This window comes from Macaca nemestrina, chromosome 15 (assembly GCF_043159975.1).
Source record: "Macaca nemestrina isolate mMacNem1 chromosome 15, mMacNem.hap1, whole genome shotgun sequence".
NCBI classification, from domain to species: domain Eukaryota; kingdom Metazoa; phylum Chordata; class Mammalia; order Primates; family Cercopithecidae; genus Macaca; species Macaca nemestrina.
In genome coordinates, this window is record NC_092139.1 from 85,837,986 (window position 1) to 85,864,014 (window position 26,029).

The following is a 26,029-nucleotide window of genomic DNA, read 5'->3' on the forward strand; positions in this document are numbered from 1 at the left end:
ATACAGAGTGCAGAACAAACACCCCATTCAAGAAATGGTGCTGGGATAACTGGCAAGCCACATCTATAGAAGAATGAAGCTGGATCCTCATCTCTCACCTTATACAAATATCAACTCAAGATGGATCGAAGACTTAAATCTATGATCTGAAATCACAACAATTCTAGAAGATAACATCGGAAAAACTCTTCTATACATTGGCTTAGGCAAATAGTTTATGACTACGAACCCAAATGCAAATGCTACAAAAACAAAGATAAATAGATGGGACCTAATTAAACTTAAAAGCTTCTGCACAGAAAAAGAAATAATCAGCAGAGTAAACAGACAACCCACAGAGTGGGAGAAAATTTTGCAAACTATGCATCTGACAAAGGACTAATATCTGGAATCTACAAGGAACTCAAACAAATCATCAAGAAAAAAACAAATAACCCCATTCAAAAGTGGGCAAAGAACATGAATAGACAATTCTCAAAAGAAGATATACAAATGGCCAATAAACACATGAAAAATATGCTCAACATCACTAATTATCAGGGAAATGCAAATCAAAACCACAATGACATACCATCTTACTCCTGCAAGAATGGCCATAATTAAAAAATAAAAAAATAATAGATATTAGCATGGAGGTGGTGAAAAGGGAACGCTTTTACACTGCTGATGGGAATGTAAACTAGTACAACCACTATGGAAAACAGCATGGGGACTCTTTCTGGAGACAGATTCTCACTCTGTCACCCAGGCTGGAATGCAGTGGCACGATCTTGGCTCACTGGAACCTCTGCCTCCTGGGTTCAAGTGATTCTCCTGCTTCAGCCTCTGGAGTAGCTGGGACTACAGGCACGTGCCTCCATGGCTGGCTAATTTTTTATATTTTTAGTAGAGACAGGGTTTCATCATGTTGGCTGGGCTGGTCTCGAACTCCTGACCTTAGGTGATCTTCCTGCCTTGGCCTCCCAAAGTGCTGGGATTACAGGCATGAGTTACTGCACCTGGCCAGAGATTCCTTAAAGAACTAAAAGTAGAACTACCATTTGATCCAGCAATCCCATTACTGTGTATCTACCCAGCGGAAAAGAAGTCATTATGTGAACAATACACTTGTACACACGTTTATAGCAGCACCATTTGCAATTGCAAAAATACGGAACCAGTCTAAATGCCCATCAACCAATGAGTGGACAAAGAAAATGTGGTATATATACACCATGGAATACTCCTCAGCCTTAAAAAGGAATGAAATAATGGCATTCACAGCAACCTAGATGGAGTTGGAGACCATTATTCTAAGTGAAGTAACTCAAGAATGGAAAATCAAACATTATATGTTCTCACTTATAAGTAGGAGCTAACCTATGAGGATGCAAAGGCATAACAATGATGTAATGGACTTTGGGGACTCAAAGGGAAGGGTGGAGGGGGTGAGGGATAAAAGACTACACATGGGTACAGTGTACACTGCTCAGGTGATGGGTGCACTAAAATGTCAAAAAAAAAAAAAAAAGAAAAGAAAAGCAACTCATGTAAATAGGATATTCAATAAGATTATCAGTATAGTCAGTGGGAAGACATATTTAAAGGAAAGAAAAGAGGCCAAGTGCAGTGGCTCACACCTATAATCCCAGCACTTTGGGAGGCCGAGGTAGGTGGATTGCTTGGGCTCAGGTGTTCGAGACCAGCCTGGGCAACACAGCAAAATCCCACCTCTACCAAAAAAAAAAAAAAAAAAAAAAAAAAAAAAAAAAAAAAATTAGCCAGGCATGGTGGCACACATCTGTGGTCCCAGCTACTCAGGAGGCTGATGTGGGAAAACTGCTTGAGCCTGGGAGGTGGAGGTTGAAGTGAGCCGAGATTACGCCAATGTACTCCACCCTGGATGGCAGAGTCAGACTCTGTCTCCAAAAATCTACAACATCGTGGAAGCTGGAAAACATATTGTTCCCATCTGTATAAAAGATACAAAAATTAGCTGGGTGTGGTGGTGCACGCCCGTAGTCCCAGCTACTCAGGAGGCAGAGGCAGGAGGATTGCTTGAGCCAGAAGGTTGAGGCCACAGTGAGGGAAAAAAAAAAAAAGAGAGAGAGAGACAGTCTTGCTATGTTGCTCAGGCTGGTCTCGAACTCCTGACTTCAACTGATCTTCCCACCTCAGCTTCCCAAAGGGCTGGGATTACAGGTGTGAGCCACCACGCCTGGCTGAAAAAACACACTATTAAACAAAGTGAGACAAATGAAAATGAAAATACAACATACTAAAACAGTATGCAGTGAAAGCTGATCTCAAATCAATAATCTAACATTACACCTTAAGGAACTAGAAAAAGAACTATATCCAAAGCCAGCAGAAAAAAATAATAAAGATAATGCAGAAATAAACAAGATAAATAGAAAAATAATAATCAATGAAACCAACAGTTGATTCTTTGAAAAGATGAACAAAATTGACAAACTTTTAAGAGAGACAAGATCCAAATAATGAAAATCAAAAATGAAAACGGGGACATTACAACCAATGCCACAAAAATAAAAAAGATTATAAATAAGAGAACAGCATGAACAACTATATGACAATAAATCTGATAACCTATATAAAATGGAGGCAACTTACCAAGACTGGCTCATAAAGAAATTAAAAATCTGAACAGATCTCTAACGAGCAAGAAAACTGAATCAATAATCCAAACCCTCTCATAAAGAAAAGCCTAGAATCATATAGCTTCTCTGATGTATTCTACCAAACATTTAAAGAATTAACACCAATCCTCCTTCCAAAAACTCAAATAGGTAGGAACATTTCCTATTTCGTTCTATGAGGACAGCATTACCCTGACAAAGCCAGACAAAGATACTACAAGAAAACTATTAGACCAATATCCTTTGTAAACAGTGATGCAAAAATCTTCAACAAAATGCTAGCAAAGAGAATTCAAAAGCACATTAAAAGAATTACAAACCATGACTAAGTGGGATTTATTCCTTGAATGCAAGAATGGTTTAATATATGAAAAACAATCATTGTAATATATCACATTAATGAAATTAAAGAAAATTTTAAAATGATATGATCATCTTACTACAGAAAAAGCATCTGAGAAAATTCAACACTTTTTCTTGGTAAAAGCACTCAACAAACTAGGAATGGAAGAAAACTACCTCAACATAATAAAGACCATAAATAAAAAGCCCACAGCTAACATCGTACTTAATGGTAAAAGACTGAAAGCTTTTCCTCTAACATCAGGAACAAGAGAAGGATGCCTGCTTCCAGCACTAATATTTAACATAGTATTAAAAGTCCTAGACAGATCAATTAGGCAAGAAAAAGAAATAAAAGGCAACTAAATTGGGAAAAAAGTAGTAAAATTATCTCTGTTCAGAGACATTATCTTATATATGGAAAACCCTAAAGATTCAGCGAAAAACTACTATAAACAAAGCAAAACATTCTGCCTGCCTGTGGTACTAGGAAGAAGCTGCAAGAGCTGCAAGAGGACTTGCCCTCTGGCCTGAAGTCAGTATAAAGAGCGACCAAGTATTATTGATATTTCCCCACCCTTCGGCTCTCAGTAAAGGATGGTTTTCTCCACTGTTTCAGGATGCGATGTATAGCTCTTCATACGGCCTGCAACACACAACTTAATCACCACCTCTCTGGTCACTGCCACAGGTCTTACAGCAGCAGTCCCTAACCTTTTCAGCACCCAGGACTGGTCTTGTGGAAGACAATTTTTTCATGGACCAGCGGGGTAGGGGAAGATGGTTTCAGGATAAAACTGTTCCACCTCAGATCATCAGGCATTAGAGTCTCATAAGGAGAGCACAATCTAGATCTCTCGTATGTGCAGTTCACAATAGGGTTTGTGCTCATTAATGTTGCTGCTGACTGGTCTGTGGCCCAGGGGTTGGGGATCCCTGTCTTACACTGAAGACCACACCAAAGGAAGGCTTCCTAAGAGCAGAGCCTGGCTGGGGAGGCTGGAGCCAGAACAGAGCCCAGGAACCTGAAAGGTGGTTGCTTAGTGCCCCAACCTTCTGCTTCCCATTTTCCTTCCATGCACACTGAACCATGCAAACGATCCTTGAAGTTGAAAGAAATCTGAACCTTTGGCATCCCTGTGGTACACTGGCAGCTCAAATCAGAGTATATAAAGACCTCCTATAATATATAAAGAGTTCCTACAAACCAATGAGAAAAACAAATGGCAACAAGTATTTCAACAGATAGTTCAAAAAAAAGGAAACACAAGCAGCTCTTAAACATATGAAATGATGCTCTCCTAAGAAGCCGCCTTGGGAGGGCTGCTGAGTCAGCATGGCTGGTTGGAAGTCCATCCTCCAACCACAGCTATATTTTCCCAGTTATCTGAAGGATCAGCTCCACTTGAATGACCAATTCTCACCATAAGAGTGTTGATAAATCAGGCCGGGCGCAGTGGCTCGCCCCTGTAATTCCAGCACTTTGGGAGGCTGAGGTGGGCGAATCACCTGAGGTCAGGAGTTCAAGACCAGCCTGGCCAACATTGCGAAATCCCGTCTCTACTAAAAATAGAAAAATTAGCTGGGCATGGGTGGTGCGTGCCTGAAATCCCAGCTACTCGGGAGGAAAATCGCTTGAACCCAGGAGGCAGAGGCTGCAGTGAGCCAAGATCACGCCACTACACTCCACACTCTAGCCTGGGTGACAGAGAGACTCCGTCTAAAAAAAAAAAAAAGGGTTGATAAATAAACCCAACAAGAGCACAGAAGGCTCATGCTCACTCATCTCCTCTGCCCCAATATCTAGATGAAAAGACAGTAAACAAAAGAAAAAAAGGAACAAATTCAGAATAGTGTTGAGATCAGGAGAGGATATGGCAGAAGACACTGGGATTGGCTATGTCTATGTCTGCTCTAAATTCTCTTCTCCTACATATTCTTTGTACAGAGGCAGAAAAGCTGCTCATTTTCCCAGCCTCTCTTGCAGTAGGGGTGGGTGCCCAAGTGATTTAATCGTTGCCTGAGTGGCACAGACTAGTTTCTGGGAGAGCATTTCTTTTCCGATGACAGGGTGAATGTTGCTGTTGCCAGATTTCTCCTGTTCTCTCTCCTTCCCTGATCTTGGACATGGAAGCCACCTTGTAACCATGAGGGAAGGGCTAGGAGACCTTTACAGAGGGTGGAAAGCAGGTGGTACATACTGACAGGTGACTCTGGGAGGGGAACCACAGATTCTCTTAGGCAGAGCCTCAGTGAAGTGTCCTGTTTGGAGTTGGTAAGAACAATCAGCAGGAAGGAGGGGAGAAGAAGAAATCATGGCCATCAAATGGTAGCCTGTTTGTGGCTCCTTCTGTCTGTACCACCATGACCCAGAGTGCTTACTTTCAGGCTAAGAAAGAGAACTACTATGGTGAGCTTTGGCTGGCATCTTGGGCTAAGGCTGACAGAATGAAGCGCCACAACCTGCCCATGATGGGGACTCGTTGGGCAGGTGTCTGCCTGCCTCCCACTCTAGTAGATGGCTCATCGGCCTGTCCTGAAGGTGAGATGTGCTAAGTAAACAGCTGTACTCTTGAAAAAGAAACCTGAGTGTACTACCAATCTGGGTCCTTCACTTGTAACTACAACCTGATAACCAAGGATTTCCAGATAGGGTAAAATGTCCTAAAGGAAAGACCACAATGAACAAATCAAAGATTGAACCCAGAAAAGGCAGATAATTCAGGGAACAAGTTATTTCAGAAAATGTTAGCATCTGCAGCTGATATCTGAGAAGATATCACAAAGCTTTCCTTCTATTAACAGACCATGCAATTCAGAACAGGCTTCCTCACTGACAACAAAGAAAAAAAGGTGGACAAATAGAAGCAAACTTCTGAGAGCTAATGCGTTAGTGATAAATAACTGAGCCATGGTGTGGGGAAGACAGAAATCCAAAGAGCGATGTCTTTGCTTTGGAAATATTTGTCCATGAGGAAGAGGCTAGGCAGAACTTCTACCAAACTTGAGGGTCTGGGTTGGGCGCGGTGGCTCATGTCTGTAATCCCAGCACTTTGGGAGGCTGAGGTGGGTAGATCACCTGAGGTCAGGAGTTTGAGACCAGCCTGGCCAACATGGTGAAACCCCGCCTCTACTAAAAAAATAAAAGTTAGTTAGGCGTAGTGGCATGTGCCTGTAATCCCAGCTACTTGGGAGGCTGAGGCAGGAGAATCGCTTGAACCTAGGAGGCGGAGGTTACAGTGAGCTGAGATTGTGCCACTGCACTCCAGCCTGGGCGACAGAGCGAGACTCTGTCTTGGAAAAACAAACAATAACTTGAGGGCCTAGGGGGACCAAAGCAGGGGCTAGGGCCCTGTTAACTTACCCCTCCTTTGTCCTGGTATTCCAAAGGTATGCAACCTAGAATAAGTGTCAACTGGAAGTAAACCAGCATCTATACCAGCTAGCACCCAGCTTTGAGTTCCAGGCAGTCTACAAAACTTCAGTCCCTGAACAGGATCATGGCGTCCCTACAGTGCTACTGCCAGGAAGTCGGCAGAAGCAAACAGAAGTGTTCTGTAGAAGAAGATAACATCATCTTAGGCCTCAAACTATTTCTACAATAAATTTTTCAAATACTATGTCCACCAGACAGTAAAAAATAACCAGGTACATAAGGAGATAAGACAATCTGAATGAGAAGCAGCAGAAATATTTATAGGCAACAGAAATAGATCTGTGAAGGCTCCCGATACTAGAATTATCAGACATAAAGCTTTAAAATAACTAAGATTATTATGCTAAAGTAGATAAAAGACTAAATTAAAAATCTGGCGAAGAACTGAAAGCATAAAAAATGATATAGCTGATTTTTTTTTTTTTTTTTTTGAGACAAAGTCTCACACTGTCGCCTGGGCTGGTGTGCAATGGCGTGATCTCACTGCAACCTCCACCTCCTGGGTTCAAGTGATTCTCCTGCCTCAGCCTCCCGAGTAGCTAGGATTACAGGTGCCCGCCACCATGCCTGGCTAATTTTTTGTATTTTTAGTAGAGATGGGGTTTCACTATGTTGGCCAGGCTGGTCTCAAACTCCTGACCTCATGATCTGATCCACCTTGGCCTCCCAAAGTGCTGGAATTATAGGCGTGAACCACTACGCCTAGCCTTTTTTTTTTTTTTTTTTTTTTTTGAGATGGAGTTTCACTGTTGTCGCCCAGGCTGGAGTGATCTTGGCTCTGCCTCCTGGGTTCAAGCAATTCTCCTGCCTCAGCCTCCTGAGTAGCTGGGATTACAGGTGCATGTCACCAAGCCCAGCTAATTTTTGTTTTTTAGTAGAGTCAGGGTTTCACCATGTTGGCTGCGTTGGTCTCAAACTCCTGACCTCAGGTGATCCACCCACCTCAGCCTCCCAAAGTGCTGGGATTATAGGCATGAGCCACCACGCCTGGCCTGATACAGCCGATTTTACTTTTTTTTAACTTTTCCTTTTCCTGAGACGGAGTCTTGCTCTGTCTCCCAGGATGGATTGCAGTAGCACAATCTTGGCTCACTGCAGCCTCCTCCTCCCGGGTTCAAGCTATTCTCCTGCCTCTGCCTCCCCAATAGCTGGGATTACAGTCATGTGCCACCACACCCAGCTAATTTTTATATTTTTAGTAGGGACAGGACTTCAGCATGTTGGCCAGGCAGGTCTTGAACTCCTGACCTCAGGTGATCTATCTTGGTCTCCCAAAGTGCTGGGATTACAGGCATGAGCCACTGCGCCCAGCGATACAGCTGATTTTAAAAAGAGAGGATATTACATCTCTCAGACGATAGGAAAAATGAAAGGGAAGAAATAATCAAATAGGAAAAACGAAGAAAATCACTGGTCTCTATCTCTATTTCCACAGAATGAATGAGCTTTTTGAATCTTCAAAACACCAAGATAGAATCCCAAAGTACTTACAAAGCAATGGAAATTAGATTTACAATAGATTTTTTAGCAATAAAACTGGATGCAAAGTCTATGGAACAATGCCTTCAGGGACCTAAGGGGATTTGACTTTGAACCTAGGATTCAAAGTACGTAGTCAATTAAGGTACACCACAGTCAAATTTAAAAATGGAATAAAAAATTAGGCCTCTTGTACACACCAAGGCCTGTGAGGGTTGACCCTCCAGCCTTTTTGATGTCAACTCCTTTCCCCCTTCCATTACCATCCCGTTGGGCTGTTCCTTTTAAATTCTAAACTCTTCCACCTCAGGCCTTTGCACTTTCCTTCTGCCTGGATGTTCTCCCAAATATATGCATGGCTTCATCCCTCACCTTTTCTGGTCTCTGCTTAACTGTTAGTTTGGCCTTTTCTTTTTTTTTTTTTGAGACGGAGTCTCGCTCTGTCGCCCAGGCTGGAGTGCAGTGGTGCGATCTTGGCTCGCTGCAAGCTTAGTTTGGCCTTTCTTAATTGCCCAACATGAAACAGCATCCTGCCAGTATTCTGTATCTCCCTGCCCTTTTAACTTTTTTTCCATGGCATCCATCACTACTCAAGACACTACAGATACCTGTTCTCATTTGCTTAGTCTGTCTCTCTCCATAAGAAAGCAGATCCACGAATGCAGGGACTCAGTCTGCCTTATTCACTGCTGCCTGCCCCATGCCTATACCACGCCTGGCCAGGGGAGGTGCCCCATCAGTGATTGTCAATGATTGAATGAAACTGTGAGCTAACTCTTAGATCCATACCTTCTCCCACCCCCCACCAATCTGTTCCTTTCCTGATTTAATCAATGGTTCCGGCATCCATTTTTTCCAGCTACACCTGGAGGTGCCACATGTTCATTACGCTCTTTCCTTCCACATTCAACCACCCATCAAATCTTATTGGTTCTGCCTCCAAAATACATCTTGAACCTGTCTCCTTTCCCCTCTCCATGGCCACCACACTGATCCAAGTCACCTTCATCTCTTCCTGGGACTGTTACAGAAGATACTCCCTGATTGCTTTTCTATTTTAGTTCATGACACCTCTGCGCCAACTCTGCCAAGAAGAAAACGCTAGCTCCTCGAAAGGTCTCTGTGGTCCACCTCCTGCCTCATCTCATACCACCCTCTCCTTTTGCCTTCTATGTGCCAGCCACAGTGGCTTCAAACAAATCAAACACTCTTTACTTTTACTCTCACTTCTACTAGGAAACACTTTCTCCAGGTCTCTATATGGCCGTCTCACTCTTCTCCTTGGGTTTCATCTGCAGTGTCCTCTCGCGAGGCCTTCCCTGGTCACTCCTTCCCAGGCACTCTCATCTGAAGACCCTGCTTATTTCCTTCTTAGTCTGAATCTAGTCTGAAAATATTTTGTTGACCTAACTGCCTCCCTGCTTATGTGTGCATCCCTACCAGACTGAGCTCCATGAAGGCAGGGAAGTACCTTCCGTCTTTTGTCTTCACAACCAAGCCCAGAGCCCGTGCAGGCAGCCTCCCTCAGCATACGCATGTGGAAAAGCACTCTGTGGCTCCTGATGTCCAGGGCCCACCTCCTGCCAGGTTCTGGAGGGCAGGCATGTCACCCTCTCACTGATGCTGGGACCTGAGGCTGGGTGCTGGAGAAGTCTAATGGGACACAATTCAAAGCCCTTTGGCTTATTTAAAAAATCTCCACCTTCATGTTTCAAGAAAGAATTCTTGCAGCAACAATGAAAGAAGCACCTACCACTACTGTTGACTCCCACTGGCTTCCAGTGGAGTAGTGAACCGGACCCAGTAAGTCCTTGCATATTTCTCGAAGTCGGTATTCAAACCCTAATTATAGAAAAACAAACAAACAAACAAAAAAACAAAACAGAAATAGGAACACATTACAAAAAGAAATAAAAATCAAGAATATGCTATGTTGTTGTGTCTATCAAATCAGAATAAACACATGCGTATTTTATTGCCTACTACGGGCAAGATACCCCTGCACGTCTCTCAGTGTGGGGCACTGAGACCCTTCACAGATTTTCACTCATTTGCTCACTCCCCTGACGACATCTGTAACTTCTCTGTGTGTTGCGCCCAGAGGAAAAACGAGATGTGGCCAATTCTGTGATAAACTCCTTAAGGTGATGGGAAAATATGGGAAATTGTGGGCTGGTAAGATCTGTCTTTGAGAATATGGGCTGGCAACTGGTGTTAAGAGGAGGTCAGGAAGGTGGGGAGGCCAGCTCGCAAGAGGTAAGAGATGGCAAAGGTATGACTGAGGAGGGGCAACTGAGTGGAGGGGGCATAGGCCCATTAACTCAAGGGTTATGGGCATCACCCAGTAGGGTTGCTAGAAAGGCTGGAGGTAGAGTGTCGGGGTTTGTCAGCACTTGGGGCAGCTAAAGCAATAGCGAATGGATTAAATTGTCCAAAGAAAAGGGTGGAGTAAGAGAGGCGAAACTGGAATCTGAGGAATTTTGGAAGTGAATGGGGTCCACTTTTACACTAGATTCCTCCTTTTACAGCCAAGGAAACAAGGGACAGAATGGAAGATGGGTAACTGGTGTATGGACACTGGAACAGGCATGTGGAGGATGGAGAAAGAGAAGCAAGCAGCAGAAGTGATCCCAAGATGGGTGGTGGGGCCGACAGGAGGTAGGGACTTGATGTAGGGCATCAGAGCAAGTCCCAATCAACACCTAGGATGAAGCAAACCAGAGTGGAGTAAGAGGAGGGGCTCCCAGGGAAGATGTGACTAGAGCACCACAGGAGAGGTATGAGGGCCTGGGAAGGCTGAGTATTCAGAAAAGCTGGGGACCACACATTATGGCAACCACATAGACCTGGTGGGAAGAGTAAACATCAAATTCATCATTGTGGTCTGCAGGGAGGGAGGGGAGGCTTCAAGCTGATCAGTAATATTTGCTGTCATTTACAAGTGTATGTACACACACACATACACACTCATATTTACACAGCCAAAGGCACATATGACATATTAATTCTGGGAATTACATTCGTGAAGGTCTGATTATGATTTTCTCTGTCTTTTCTGTACTTGATTTTTTTTCTAAATTATAATCAAAATGGGGAGGGTGATGACAAAAATAAAGCAAAAAGGCCAGGACGCAGCACAGGAAGAGCTCTGGGAGGGCCTGCCCATGAGCTCTTCATGAGGCCGCACCCTGAAGGCTACACTCAAGTGGGAGGAAAAGCTGGTAAGGCTGTTGGAGTCACTGTGAGGACAGTGCAGCCACCTCTTCCAGCATACCTGGCTTTCTGCAGGGGAGGCAGCAGAGTGAGAGCTCTGGCAGGAAGCACCAGGAATGGAGGGCCTCAGTAAGTGCAGGACATCAGGCAAGCCTGTCCAGGGCAGGAGGGGCTGGGAGGAGGAAGAGAACCACTGCTACAAGATACCCTCACTGATGAGCAGCACTGCCAAGGTGTGGTGCAGGGCAGGAGCCAGAACACAGAATCTACTCCTTTAGGCCATGTCTTTCCACCCAGGCATCTATTCCACCCTCCTGTGGCCTGTCCTGCTGCTCCTCTGTGGGAACACCCTCAGGGCCACTCTATTCAGAGCCTCAGAGCCTATTAAGGGGCTGGGTGCCTGCTGAGCTGCCTTAATTGCAGCTCAGGCTGGGAGGTAGAGGCTGCTGGGCCCACCTTGTTGATGGGAGAGCAGCAGGCTGGGATCTGGGCCATCACACCTTTTCCCTGATTTCACAGGGACTAAGCCAGGCCTGGGAGGATGGAGGGGCAGAAGAAGAAAGCTGCTTAGGGCTGCCAAGAGCCTCACCTTCGTTTACGAGGTACCGTGCGTAGAGGAGGAGCCAATGGCGGTACTCGTGGCTGGACTGCAGGGTGAGTGCTGCTGCCACCTGGTTCTCTAGGTAGGCCAGGGTGGTCTCTTGCTGCACCACATGAGGCACGGAGAAGAGCCGGGCAGCCTGCCTTCCCGAGCTGCAGAGACCAGGAGAGTTTCCATGATGAGGCAGCAGGCACTACAGAGTCAGGAACTACCCCCATGTGCAACAGGCAAGGAGCTGGCAGGAGGCAGGCACCAGGGCTGCCAAGGCCTCCCGTCCACTAGCTAGTCTGTTGGCAGATGCCAGATCTGTTGTCTGCCCATCCCCACATCCCAGCCATGTGCCTCCTGGCACCCTTGGGGTATCTCACCCAGCACCTGCCATCTGGGCCCCTGAAGTGACAGGGCCAGTGACTGCTGCCCCCAACCCCAAGATATTACCTGATGCAGGACCACTACCCTCAGCACCCCTAGTCTGTCCTGCCCAGCCTGCCTGTGCTGACCAGCACCTGGGGCACAGGGGAAGGGCAGGTGGATACAAGGCCTGGGTAGGGACTGTGTGCGCACTGACCCAGTCACTTCCCCAGGGCAGGACTAAGGACAGAGGCCATGGCACTGGGGTCACGTACTTGGAGGTGCGGCCCTGGATTATGGCTAATGGTCCTGAGCACAGCATGGCGTCCTGGGATGGCAGGCTGCTCCTAAAGTCTGCACACTGAGCCAGTGAGTCCTGCTTGTCAGAAACCAGGTTCCTGGGGAGGCAAAGGCAGGAGCAGAGCTCAGGAAAACCAAGAGATCTACCAGAGGAGCCTGGCAAGGAGGCCACAGAGAAGCAGCCCCTATCGACACAAAGCCAGCAGAGGCTGAGCGCCCCTGCACTTCCGCACAGGCGCCTATCACTGACAGGTTTCATGGTAATGGGTCTGATAGATCATTGTTCCCGAGGAAAAATGAATGAGGCGAAGGCTGTGGATAGGGCCCTTGCTGGGAACACTTCAGCTCCATATGTTGGTTCCTGATGACTGCAGGCCTCTGAGTGCAGTGTGCTCTGATGCTCGGCTCAAATACTGCCATGGTCTGCCCAGGGGCCCATATGGCCTGGGTCCTGTAGCTGGGGAGTAATGCCAGGCCTCTACCTGCCTTTATTTCTACAGCTATCCCAGATTGGCAGTCCTTCCACCTACTCTGGACCCTTTTCATCCTTGTGAAGAAAAGACTCTTCACACACTTTTAGAACAGCTGGATGTCTTTGTAAATGTGTCCAAAATACAAAGATGCCTATAGAGAGTCAATATTTCTCTTCTTAAATAATCAGCTTATTTCCATTATTACAGCAATCACATATAATAGACAACATTTTGCAATTTGGGGGAGCAGGCAGTGGAGGTTTTTTTTTCCTTTGAGACAGGGTTTCACTCTGTTGTCCAGGCTGGAGTGCAGTAGTGTGATTATGGCTCACTGCAGCCTTGACCTCCTGGGCTCAAGGGATCTTGTGCTTCAGCTTCCCAAGCAGCTGGGACTACAGATGTCTGCCACTGCACCAGGCTTATTTGATTTTTTTTTTTTTTTTGGTAGAGACAGGGTCTTACTATGTTGCCCAAGCTGGTCTCAAACTCCTGGGGTCAAGCAATCCTCTCAGCCTCCCACAGTGCTGGGATTACAGGTGTGAGCCATCGCACCCAGCATTTTTTTTTTCCCCAAATTCAAGAAAGAAGTCTCAGTGTGAATGTAGACTTCTGCATGGCAGTTCTTAACAGAAAACGGGCTAGGAGGTAGCAAGCTTTGGTTCTTAAGGACCAAAGGTATAGACAGAAGAAAAAAACTTGGAGTGGCTGGAACACAACGTACATATTTCATGTGTCTGGGTTAAGAGCTCTGTGTATAAATTATTTTGCAAGTACAGAAAAGGGCTCCAAATTCCTGAGTGGACAGAGGAAGAGTACAGACCATTATGCCTAGGTAAGTGGATGAGCATCCTTACTAATTCACTGAGGAAGTCTGAAGTACTTACTAAGCTCACAGAAATTGACTAGTCCTGGTAAGGCTCCTGTAAAGCCAACTCACCTATGCTCATGGTGGCTAAGGGGGCCACAGCAAAAACTACAACAATTTTGGGGCTTTTTCAAAAAGTGGCTCCTGAAAATAATGCAGGAGGACAGTGCTCCTGCACATAGGCTCTGAGGGTAGAGGCCACAGGCTGCAGTGTCCTGCTGGGACAGGGAAGCATGCACAGATAGTCAAAGCAGCCTTCACTCCAGGGCCTGACTCTCAGGAAAAGCAGGGCTAGGCAGCCCTGTAGGCCACGACCCTTTGCTCTGCTGTCTAGAGCAGACAGACACTCATCCAGGGAACAGTGCTGGGGGTCAGCTTGCTTACCATGTAGAAAGTGACGGATTAAAGCAGTACGCCTTCCCATCAGACAGGTTCATTACTGGGATTCCATGCTGCGTCAGCAAGATCTGTGATACCGTCATATCACTTCCTGGGGACAGCACGGAAATGAGTTCTGGGTGTGTTCTGATCAGCAAGTGTTTGCAAACACATCAAAGGAGAAATCTAAACTCTAGGCTCCCACAGTCCCAGCAGCAAATGCGTCAACACTGCCTTGGCAAATAGGGAGGGCAAGCCATTCTCCTTGCCACACACCAGGCTCTTGTCACCTCTTGGGGACCCATTCAAACATGTCCCCAAAAAGTGTGTGTCTCCTGCAGCGTAACCGCACCTCCTGCCTCACTGAGAGCTCTGTGCTGAGGCCAGAGCCTGGCTCTCTGAGCGGGGCCCTTCTGCAGCATCAGACATGAACTTGGGCCCCCAGGGGAGTAGGGGCAGCCTGTTGCCTGCATTACCTGCCAGAATGGAGTGTAGAGACTCTTCTTTCACCACAACCACCTGTCTGTGAACATCCCTAGGAGGGAGACAGGGAACAGTTTACTCACCAACCAAGTAAACACATCAGAGTGTGCCTCAGCCGCTCAGACACCCTGGTCCCTACTGCATGCGCCCCTAACCCTGGCTGCTCCTAGTGAGAGGGACTCTGGGCTACGAGTGGCTTCTGCTCTCCATGTGCCACTACACTCCCTCTGCATAAGGATGCAGCACACAGCCCAGGCAACAGAGCCACAGGGAACCCTCAGCGCCCATACCACTTTGGGGGAAGCTGGGCCACAGCAGCCACATCAGGAACATGGCCACACTCTGCCAGCTAAGACTCCACTTATGATGAACCCCACATAGAACCCTGGTAATGCAACTGGTTGCATGAGCTGCTCCAGTAAGGAGATAATCGAGCAGGCAAGCTGCCTCCATCCCCATTGCACAACATCCCTCAGCCCTCAGCCTAGCCAGGGCACCCAACACAAGCAATATCACTAACTGCTCAGGGCCTCCTCTGGGGCCTGATGGCCAGCCTTGTCCACTGCCTTCCCTGCCCCTGCATTGAGGTGGGGCCTGCACAGCCCTGTCCTGCCCTAGCTGGAGCCCACCCCACCCTGCGCCTGCCTCTCACCAGACAGACAGTGTGGCCGCAGCAGTAAGCGCCATGACGTAGGAGCCTGTGCAATGCAAAGTAGAGATCGGGGACGGCAGGAGGATGGGAGAGAGGAGACGGCGACCACAGGTGGAGAACACTGACAGCATCCTTTTTTCACAGGCGACACACACCACGTCACTGAGAAGACAGAGTGGGGGCAGGTGTCATGGGGGCTGGGTGCTGCAGCCAAGACAGTAGCCCTGGATGTGTGGGCCTTTCCTCTGCCTGGGGCCAACAAGAGCCTCCCCTGAGCAGGTACAGTCAGAGGGTAAGGTGGATTGGGTTAGGGTGGGGCTGGTGGAGCCTCCCTGAGATCTTGGATGAAAGAGGTTTCTGTCCTCTTTTCACAGGCTGCCCGTGCTTTCCTAAGCTCACGCTGATGCTGACCAAAGGGTGTGGGGGCTTTGGAGAGCAATGCCTCTGATGATCACCCAGGAAACATGCCTTGCTTATCGGATAAGGCCACATAGTACCCGCAGGACAGTCTCCTGGCTGCAACTAGTCAGACCAGTCCTGAGAAGGTCTCTAACAAGGCAGGCTAAGAGAAGTGTAGGGATGACAGCATGCACCCCTGTGTCCAAGAGGCTGTCTGGCTGGCGTGGGAGATGCATGTCGCTCTCAAACAAGGAGTGCCTTACAGAACAGTCTGGACACTGTCCAGCTTCTCCTCTGAGTGACCACCAGGCCCCTGGAAGGGCCCTGCACAAGCAGGCTGCTGCCTTCCCAGAGAGAGCCCCCTAAGGCCCAGCCACAGGCCCAGGGTGAGGCTGGAGCTTAGACCTCAGTCAGCAGTAGCAGATGTGCAACCAGTATAGTGAGATCCTGGCCACAGTAGCCACCCAGAGCCCCACTTTGTGTCAATTCTATCCTGCTAAGCCAGTTACCCCAGCAGGCTCAAGGAGGTCAGTTAAGAAAGGAGCTCTGCCAACCGCTTTCCTAATGAGACACTGTTGCTACTGGCTCCAAAAAGGGAGAGGCAAGTGAGATGCTTTTGTTTACAAATGTTTACTTGGAGAGTATGAATCAGAGAACACTCTAAGCAGCAGGGGCAGCAGGGAGCTCTCCGAAGTGCTGTGACTGAATTCTTATTTCTTCTGAGACAGAGTCTCAGTCTGTCACCCAGGCTGGAGTGTAGTGGCGTGATCTTGGCTCACTATAACCTCCACCTCCCCAGTTCAAGCGATTCTCCTACCTCAGCCTCCCGAGCAGCTGGGATTATAGGCACACGCTACCACGCCTGGCTAATTTTTGTATTTTTGGTAGAGATGGGGTTTCACTACGCTGGCCAGGCTGGTACTGTGACTGAATTCTATCTGCCCATCTCTGGTGGTCAGAGCCTGCCTCAAGTCAGTCCACCGCAAAGAAAGTCATCATTTCTGGGCTGTAACAATGGGGAGCAGGTCTGCAGGCTGGGCCTGAACTGGGCAGGACTGAGCAGAAGGGGAGGTCCCAGGTGGTCCAGCAGGCTTGCCCCACAGCTGCTATGTCACTGTGGGAGAGGCTGTGCTGACACCCCTTAGCCCTCAGCTGGGGAAGCCACCTGCCTTGGGGGGAGGGACAGAGAGTGGGAGCCTGTGGCAGTATCTGACACACAGGTGCCTGGGACCGGGAGTTTAGCTGGCTCATCCAGAGGGGGAATTCGAGGGAGGAACAGAACAAACAGTGGGGTCCCCTAGGCCTAACAACACAAACTCACTCAGGGACCACAAGAATTGTGGTCTAAGACCTAAGGCCACATGCTTTGACACAAGTAAAAGCATTTACATGGGACCTCATGGCAGATGATTAAGGGTGTAATTACGATGACTGTATCTAAGTGGTCATGTCTATAAACCTCTTCTGAGTGTCTCCCACATGGTCCTAACTGGGACGCTATATCAGGCAGGAAACTGAGGAGAAACACTGGTTCCCCTTCCATATTGAACACAGGCAGGGACAGGGATCACGTACAGTTCCAGGAACCTAGGGGAAGATACTGGGTGACTAATCACTGAATCAAGGTGCCCCTCACAGTGCAGAATCTGGAATGGGCTGGGATGGGGACTTCAGGGACAGTCAGAAATTCATCCTGACCAACTTGGATGGAAATCTAGGATCCAAAAAAGGAACCAGCTCAGGTCAAAGTGAGCCAGGCACACCTTAGCGTGGAACTCGAGACTTTGGGGATCTGGCTGGACGAGGGAATCAGGCCATCAGGTTCAAAGCCTGGCCTGGGTAATCCTCAGGGGCTCAGTTTCCCCATCTATAACACAGGCATACTGACGCTGACCTTGCTGGGTGCTGCAGGGACTGAGATGGCGAGCACATATGCCTGGCCTAGAGTGAAGCCTGGTGTGAGCCTCTGTGGGAGCTGGCGCTCCCAGGGTCATGCACGTCCCCTAGACAGACCCAGGCCCAGAATGATGGCATGTGTGCCTGTGTCACCTGGGCCGGCTAAGGACCTGCCCGCCCTTACCAGCTGCCCGCAGCAGTGAGGATCCGGCTGGTGAGTACCGTCTCCCACTCCTTCCCTTCCCGGTTGCACTTCAGGCGGCTCAGCTTCACGCCCCCCACCACTGTCACTTCATTCTCCACCTCAATGTACATGGAGGGATCGGAGCTGACCTGGATGAAGTAAACAAACGGGCCTGCTCAGACAAGGGCCGCAGCCCAGGTAACATGCTCCAAGGCTCTATAGCCTGGGGCCCCAAGGCAGCAGCAGGATATAGAGGCAGACTGGCTGGCCAACAGAGGAGGTGGAGGACAGGCGGGGCAAAGGGGCTGAGCGGGAGGCCCAGAGGGCCACACATGTGGCCCCCAGGGCAGTGAGAATGCTGGGAGCTGGTTTCTACCCTGTCATCTGTGTAGTTGAACAGCCAGAGAAGAGAAGCAGTGCCAGGGTTAAAGACCCCAAAGTCACCCAACCCTGCCACTTCATCTCACAAGGGAGTAACGTGTCCAAAAGCACACTGCAAAGGACTGAGCTAGGACTGAGACTTGGGTTTCTAGCCTCCTACTTGAAGAATCTTCAAAGATGGCAGTGTTTGGCAAGATTAGAGACCATGTCAGTGCGTGGAGGGAATGTCTAGAAAACCCCCAAAGGGGCTCTCCAGTTCCTGTGGTGGTGAGACTTGGTCTGCTCAAATGAGACTAAACTGGCAGGGGTGTTTATGGCACAGCATGTATGAGAAGCACCTAGTTCAGTGTCTGGCACCAAATGGGCTCAGCCGCATGCGTGTGTGGAGAGCTGAACAATAGATTTTCCCTACGGAAAAATAGGCAGAACCACCAGTCTGTGCTTGTGCGGCCACTCAAGTGGGTGAGCTGGGCCGAGGGACGACTGCCCCCTTCACAGACCCAGAAACGACAGTCCCAAGCAGTGCTTGGAGGGGAAGATGCCTAGGGGAAGGGCTGGAGGAGTTTGGGAGAGTTCTGTGCTGAGAAGCAGGGCACCCAGGAGGGAACCTGCGTCAGAACACCTCTGAGTGCAAGAGCACATCTGAGCGCTGCTGACCATGGGAGGGCCCCTGCCTCCATTCACACCAGCAATAAGAACAAACCCTGTGGGTCCCTACCTTTTGGCTTCCCCGCTTCATTCCTCTGCACTGTGGCCCAGAAGGACCTATGGTAGCAAGGGCTGACGCCTGCTCTCTGGTGCCCTGTGAGGACCAGCCTGGGCTCAGAGCAGTGTGCAGCCAGTGGAAAGTGACCCGCACACAGGGTCCCAGAAGGCTGCTCGAGGATAGGCACCTGAGCTGAGGTACAAGGGTATGCAGACAGGCAGCAGTGTGTGTGACGGCACCACGGCAGGAGAGGCCTAGATACTGTGCTGGGCCAAGTGACCAGGAGGGCTCTGGGTATAAAGGATTATTTACTCCAGAATTGTGTTTTGGATAACCACATGCTTACAAGCTTCCATTCCAAGAGCTCAAACAACTCTGATGATGACTGCGCCGGACACTGAGAAGACAAAGCTAGCAGGATGGCTGGGAGATAGACCATGACTACACAGTCCCACAGACACCAAGCCTGAGGCTGCCCACGGCTGTGTGTGGAAATGGAGGTGGCTTGCAGTCAGGAGAGGATTCCTGAAGAGCATCAGAACATGTGGTGGTAACGGCAGCCCCAGCAGCTGGGACCCCAAGGGCAAAGCCAGACGGAGGCCATGGGTGGGTGAGAGTGGAGGCTGGCAATTTTGCTAAGAGTTGGTGCGTACCCCGATCTGCTGTGACTTCCCCTAGAAGGTGATGGAGAGCCACTGGAAACCAATCTCCAAGGAAGTGACAAGATTGGGTTTGTATGTGGTAGGGGACAGAGAATCTCTGGGTGTGCCTGACGGAGAACTGGCAGGGTCCCAGAACTTACCTGGAGGGTGAATGCTCTCTGGGGGCCTGGAATTGGCAGCTTCAGTGCAAGTGCTGGTGCAGAGAGACACATGGCCTCCTTCTCTGCGGTTAGGGCAGCTGGAGACTGGAAGAGCCAGAAACATTCCTGAGCCTTGCTTTAACACTACAGGATAGCATTTGGTAAAGGCAAGTCACCCAGAAGTGAGGCTGGGCCTACGACCAGGGCATTTCCACCCTGGGAGGGAGGAAGCAGAGGGGAATGCTACAAGAATCCTCACCTTACAGACAAGCCAGTTGATGCCAGGGAACCTGCTCAAGGGCCCTGGGTGAGTCAAGGGCAGGTCTGAGGGAGAGTGTGGCCTCCATGCGACATTCCAGGGGCTGCATGTCTAAGTTAGCTGGTTCCCAAGGTGCCCCACCCAGCTGAGGCTTACTATGCACACAAGGCCTTCAAGCTCTAAGTGCAGAAAGGTGGGCTAAAGAAGGCAGAATGGACCCACTGGCCTCACCTGGACAGACAGAGACACAGGCATGAGACGAGAGTCCTTCCGAGGCCGCCCTTTCTTCTTCTTCTCTACTGTCTCTACCTCAAGCTCAAGTTTTCGCTTGGACAGTGAGGAAGGCTTAGCCAAAGGGACTTTCTCATCGCTGTCACTGCTGCTCTCCAGGAGGTCTCGGGGCCTCAGCTCTTTCACAAGGTTCTGCTCTTTTAACCTGCACAAAAACATTACATCACACTTCCCTTCAGAAACCATTCATGCAAGAAAGAATGAAGTGAAATATTTAAAGTGCTTAAACAAACCTCTTGCCAACCTAGAATTCTGTGTCCAGTGAAATTATGCCTCAAAAATAAAGGAGAAATAATGACTTTGTCAGACAAAAATAAACAAAGAGACACCGGAATCTGTTGCCAGAAGACCTGCCTTGCAAGAAATGTTAAAAGTCTTTCAGAGAGAAGATAAATGATGCAGGCCAGAAACTCACATCTGCATGAAGAAAGGAAGAGTGTTAGAGAAAAAAAAAACGAACATAAAATAGAATATTTTATATTTCCTATTCCCAACTGATCTAAGAGACAACTTTCTGTTCAAAGAAATAACAGCCACCATGTCTTGAACGACTATAGTTTATGAATGAGTGAAATAAGTGGTACCAATGTCATAGGGCAAGGAAGGAAAGAGAGGGGAACTTTTTCTACTACCCATGAAGTGGTATAATATTATTTTGAAAGTAGAATTAGGTTATAAATGTTTATGGTAAACTCTAGAGCAATCACTAAAAAATTATTTTAAAGCATAATTAATAATGCTGAGAGAAGAGAAACTTTATTTTTATTTTATTATTATTTTTTTGGAGATGGATTTTCACTCGTCACCCTGGATGGAATGCAATGGCGTGATCTTGGCTCACTGCAACATCCGCCTACCAGGATCAAGTAATTCTCCTGCCTCAGCCTCCCAAGTAGCTGGGATTACAGGTGTGTGCCACCACGCCTGGTTAATTTTTATATTATTAGTAGAGAAGGGGTTTTACCATGTTGGCCAGGCTGGTCTCAAACTCCTGACCTCAGGTGATTTACCTGCCTCGGCCTCCCCAAGTGCTGGGATTGCGGGCGTGAGCCACCGTGCCTGGCTGAGAAAACTGAGTCATATAAAATACTCAGTTAAAACCAGAGAAGGCAGAAAAAGAAGATAAAAAGAAGTGAAGATTAAAAAAAAGAATAAGGCCAGGCATGTGGCTCACGCCTGTAATCCCAGTACTTTGGGAGGCTGAGGTGGGTGGATCACCTGAGGTCAGGAGTTCAAAACCAGACTGGCCAACATGGCGAAACCCCATCTCTACTAAAAAATACAAAAATTAGCTGGGCATGGTGGCAGGTACTCGTAATCCCAGCTACTGGGGAGGCTGAGGCAGAAGAATCACTTGAACCCGGAAGGCAGAGGTTGCAGTGAGCTGAGATGGTGTGCCATTGCACTCCAGCCTGGACAACAGTGAGACTCCATCTCAGAGGAAAAGAAAAAAAAAAAAAAGAATAAATGCTAAAACATGGCAGATATTAATACAACTATATCAAACAACTTTAAATGTGAAAGCTCTGAATATACCAATTAAATACAAAGACTGACAAAATGGATAAAAAAGCAAAATGTTTTTAAGAAATGGGTTTATGTGGCCGAGCGCCATGGTTCATGCCTGTAATCCCAGCACTTTGGGAGGCCGAGGCGGGTGAATCACCTGAGGTCAGGAGATTGAGACCGTCCTGGCCAACACAGTGAAACCCCGTCTCTACTAAAATACAAAATATTAGCCAGGTGTGGTGGTGTGCACCTATAGTCCCAGCTACTCGGGAGGCTGAGGCAGGGGAATCGCTTGAACCCAGGAGGCAGAGGTTGCAGTGAGCCAAGATCATACCATTGCACTCCAGCCTGGCGACAAAGTAAGACTCCGTCTCAAAAAAAAAAAAGAAAAAAAGAAAAAACAAATGGGTTTATGTTTTTTAAAATTTAATTTTAACTACAAAAGACAAAGACAGATTAATAGCAGATGTACACAGTGGCTCATGCCTATAGTCCTAGCTACTTGGTAGGCTGAGGCAGGAGGATCGCTTGAGTCCAGGGGCTTGAGAGCAGCCTGGGCAAAATAATGAGACCCCATCTCTAAGAGTAAAAAATAAGTAAATAAATAAATACAAGAAAAGGGGTGATTCTAACTATATGACAACCTGGAACAGGCAAAACTATGGAGACAATAAAAAGATCAGTGGTTTCCAGGGGTTGGGGAGAAGGAGTATCTATATGAAGCACAGGATTTTTAAGGCATTGAAACTAATCTGACTGGGTTTGGTGGCTCTTGCCTGTAATCCCTGCACTTTGGGAGGCCAAGTTGGGCAGATCACTTGAGGTCAGGAGTTCGAGACTGGCCTGGCCAACATGGTGAGACCCCATCTCTACTAAAAATACAAAAATTAGCCAGGTGTGGTGGCGCACGCATGTAATCCCAGCTACTCGGGAGGCTGAGGTAGGATAATCGCTTGAACCTGGGAGGCGGAGGTTGCAATGAGCCAAGATGTGACTGTGCCACCACACTCCAGCCTGGGCAATAGAGCGAGACTCTGTCTCAAAAGAAACCAAAAAACTATTCTGTAAGATATGATAATGATACATATATGTCATTATACATTGGTTAAACCCATACAATGTACAACATCGAGAGTAGACCCAAATGTAAACTATGGACTTTGGGTGATGATGTGCCCCATTCTGGTGGGGGATGCTGACAGTGGGGGATGCTATGGGTGTGTTGGGTGGGGGGCATATGGGAACTCTTTGTATTTCCTGTTCAATTTAGCTGTGAACATAAACTGCTCTAACAAATAAAGTCTATTTAAAAAAAAAAAAAAAGCAGGGACTGGAGAAAGACACGCCATAACACTAATCAAAAAAAGCTGGTGTAGTTACATAACATAAGCAAAGCAGGCATCAGAGCCAGTAAAGTTATCAAGGATAAAGAGGGACATTACACAGTGATAAAGATGAAGGAGAACAATTCTGAATAAGTACAGAAGCACACCTCGTGTTACTGTGCTTTACTTCATTGTGCTTCACAGAGACTACGTTTTTTTTTTTACAAGTTGAAGGTTTGTGGCAACCCTGCATCAAGCAAGTCTATTGGTGCCATTTCCCCAACAGCCGGTGCTCATTTCATGTCTCTGTGTCACATTTTGACAATTCTCACAATATTTCAAACATTTTCATTCTTACTGTATCGGTTTTGGTTATCTGCCATTAGTGATCTTTCATGTTAGTTTTGTAATTGTTTTGGGGCACTGTGAACCACATCCATGTAAGATGGTGAACTTAATCAATAAATGGCATTTATGTTCTGATTGCTCCACCAACTGGTTGTTCCCCTGTCTCCCTTCCTCTCCCCAGGCCTCCCTATTATCTGAGACACAACAATATTGAAATTAGGCCAGTCTATAACCCTACAATGGCCTCTAAGTAAGTGTTAAACCAAAAGCTAAAAATGATTAAGCTTAAAGAGGAAGGCACATTGAAAGCTGAGACAGGCCAAAAGCTATGCCTTTTGCACCAGTTAGCCACGGTGTGAATGCAATGGAAAAGTTCTTAAAGGAAGTTAAAAGTGCTACTCCATTGAACACATGTTTGAAAAGAAAGCAAAACAGCCTTATTGCTAATATGGAGAACGTTTTAGTACTCTGGATAGAAGATCAAACCAGCCATAACACTCCCTTAAGCCACAGCCTAAGCTAGCAGAGGTTGGCTCATGAGGTTTAAGGAAAGAAATGGCAAGGTGAAGCAGCAAGTGCTAATGTACAAGTTGCAGCAAGGTATTAGAACATCTAGCTAAGATCATGGATGAAGGTGGTAACACTAAACAACAGATTGTCAGTGTAGGTAAAACAGCCTTCTATTGGAAGATGTCATCTGGGACTTTCCTAGCTAGAGAAGGGAAGTCAATGCCTGGCTTCAAAGTTTCAGAAGACAGGCTCATTATCTTATTAGGGATGAATGCAGCTGGTGATTTTAAGTGGAAGCCAATACTCATTAACTATTCCAAAAATCCTAGGGCCCTTAAGAATTATGCTAAATCTATAAATGCAACAAGAAAGCCTAGATGACAGCACATCTGTTTAGAGCATGGTTTACTGAATATTTTAAGCCCAATGTTGACACCTACTGCTCAGAAAAAAAGATTCCTTTCAAAAGATTCCTGCTCACTGGCAATGCACTTGGTCAACCAAGAGCTCTGACAGAGATAAATGTTGTTTTCATACCGACTAACACAACACACATTCTGCAGCCCATGAACAAGGGGCATTTTCATCTTTCAACTTTCATTACTTAAGAGGTACATTTTTGCCTGTAGTCCCAGCTACCTGGAGGCTGAGGCAGGAGGATTGTTTAAGTCCAGAAGTTCTGAGCTATAGTGTGCTATGTCAATTGGGTGTCCACACTAAGTTTAGCATCAGTATAGTGACCTTCTGAGAGCAAGAGACCACCAGGTTGCCTAAGGAGAGGTGAACTGCCCAGACTGCAAACAGCAGGTCAAAACTCTTGTGTTGATAAGTAGTGGTACTATGCCTGTGAATAACACTGCACTCCAGCCTGGGCAACATAGCAAGACACTATCTCTTAAATAAATTAAATAATAATTAAAAAAAAAACATTTTGTGGGTCGGGCGCGGTGGCTCACGCCTGTAATCCCAACATTTTGGGAGGCCGAGGCGGGCAGATCACGAGGTCAGGAGATTGAGACAATCCTGGATAACATGGTGAAACCCCGTCTCTACTGAAAATGTAAAAAATTAGCCGGACGTGGTGGCGGGCACCTGTAGTCCCAGCTACTCGGGAGGCTGAGGCAGGAGAATGGCGTGAAACCGGGAGGTGGATTTATTTATTTCAAGGAGTTCACCATGAGTCATGCTCCTGTCTAGCATCCAAGAGCCCTCATCCCTGCCTGCCTTCCCACTGCTAACCAGCCTCTGGCTGTTAGCCCTTCCTCTGGGCACTGTCTCCAGCTGTTCTCCCTGCTAGTCACTCCGGGGCACAGAAATGTGGGCAGGTACACACACACCAGCGTGTAGAATCCTGGATTGCACTGTCTTTTTTTTAAATATTGAGACAGGTTCTCATTCTGTTGCTCAGGCTGGAGTACAGTGGCGTAATCTCAGCTCACTGCAACCTCCACCTCCTGGGCTCAAGGAATTCTCATGCCTCAGCCTCCCCGAGTAGCTAGGACTACAGGCGTGCACCATGACAACTGGCTAATTTTTTGTAATTTTAATAGAGATGGGATTTCACCATGTTGGCCAGGCTGGTCTCGAACTCCTGACCTCAGGTAAACCACCTGCCTCGGCCTCCCAAAGTGCTGGGATTACAGGTGTGAGCCACTGCACCTGGCCTTTATTGGCATACATTGAAATATCATGCCATCGAAATCCTTTTTGTACGGTTGGTACTAATGCCCCTTTTCATTTCTGATTGTATTTATTTATATCCTAATCATACTTTGATTCAAGGACCCCCAGGAGTATCAAAATCCAAGGATGCTCAAGTCCCTTATATAAAATCATTTAGTATTTGCATATAATGTAGGCACAGCTTCCTATGTACTTACGTAACTTTTTTTTGTTTGTTTGTTTGTTTGTTTGTTTTTGAGACGGAGTCTCACTCTGTTGCTCAGGCTGGAATGCAGAGGTATGATCTTGGATCACTGCAACCTCTGCCTCCCAGGTTCAAGTGATTCTCCTGCCTCAGCCTCCCAAGTAGTGAGATTACAGGCACGCACCACCACATCCCGCTAATTTTTGTATTTTTACTAGAGACGAAGTTTTGCCATGTTGGCCGGGCTGGTCTCGAATTCCTGACCTCAGGTGATCTGCCTGCCTTGGCTTCCCAAAGTGCTGGGATTACAGGCGTAAGCCACTGAGCCCGGCCAACCTCC

The 26,029-nt window shown here is 47.4% G+C and overlaps 1 protein-coding gene across 6 annotated transcripts in view; it reads right to left on the reverse strand.

Annotated features, from left to right (window-relative positions):
- Positions 1-26,029, reverse strand: part of LOC105480733 (histone cell cycle regulator) — a 103,451-nt gene that overhangs the window by 11,906 nt on the left and 65,516 nt on the right. For 5 of the 6 annotated variants that reach the window (XM_011739869.3, XM_011739868.3, XM_071080013.1 and 2 more), the window contains 8 exons: positions 20,071-20,275; positions 19,581-19,685; positions 17,692-17,840; positions 15,213-15,374; positions 14,554-14,612; positions 14,084-14,189; positions 12,337-12,459; positions 11,699-11,862 (listed from right to left, as the gene is read on the reverse strand). In XM_011739869.3, coding sequence (XP_011738171.1) covers positions 11,699-11,862; positions 12,337-12,459; positions 14,084-14,189; positions 14,554-14,612; positions 15,213-15,374; positions 17,692-17,840; positions 19,581-19,685; positions 20,071-20,275 — 1,073 coding nt within the window. Of the gene's footprint in view, positions 1-9,649; positions 9,739-11,698; positions 11,863-12,336; positions 12,460-14,083; positions 14,190-14,553; positions 14,613-15,212; positions 15,375-17,691; positions 17,841-19,580; positions 19,686-20,070; positions 20,276-26,029 lie in introns of all 6 variants that reach the window. The other variant, XM_011739870.2, reaches the window with a different exon arrangement.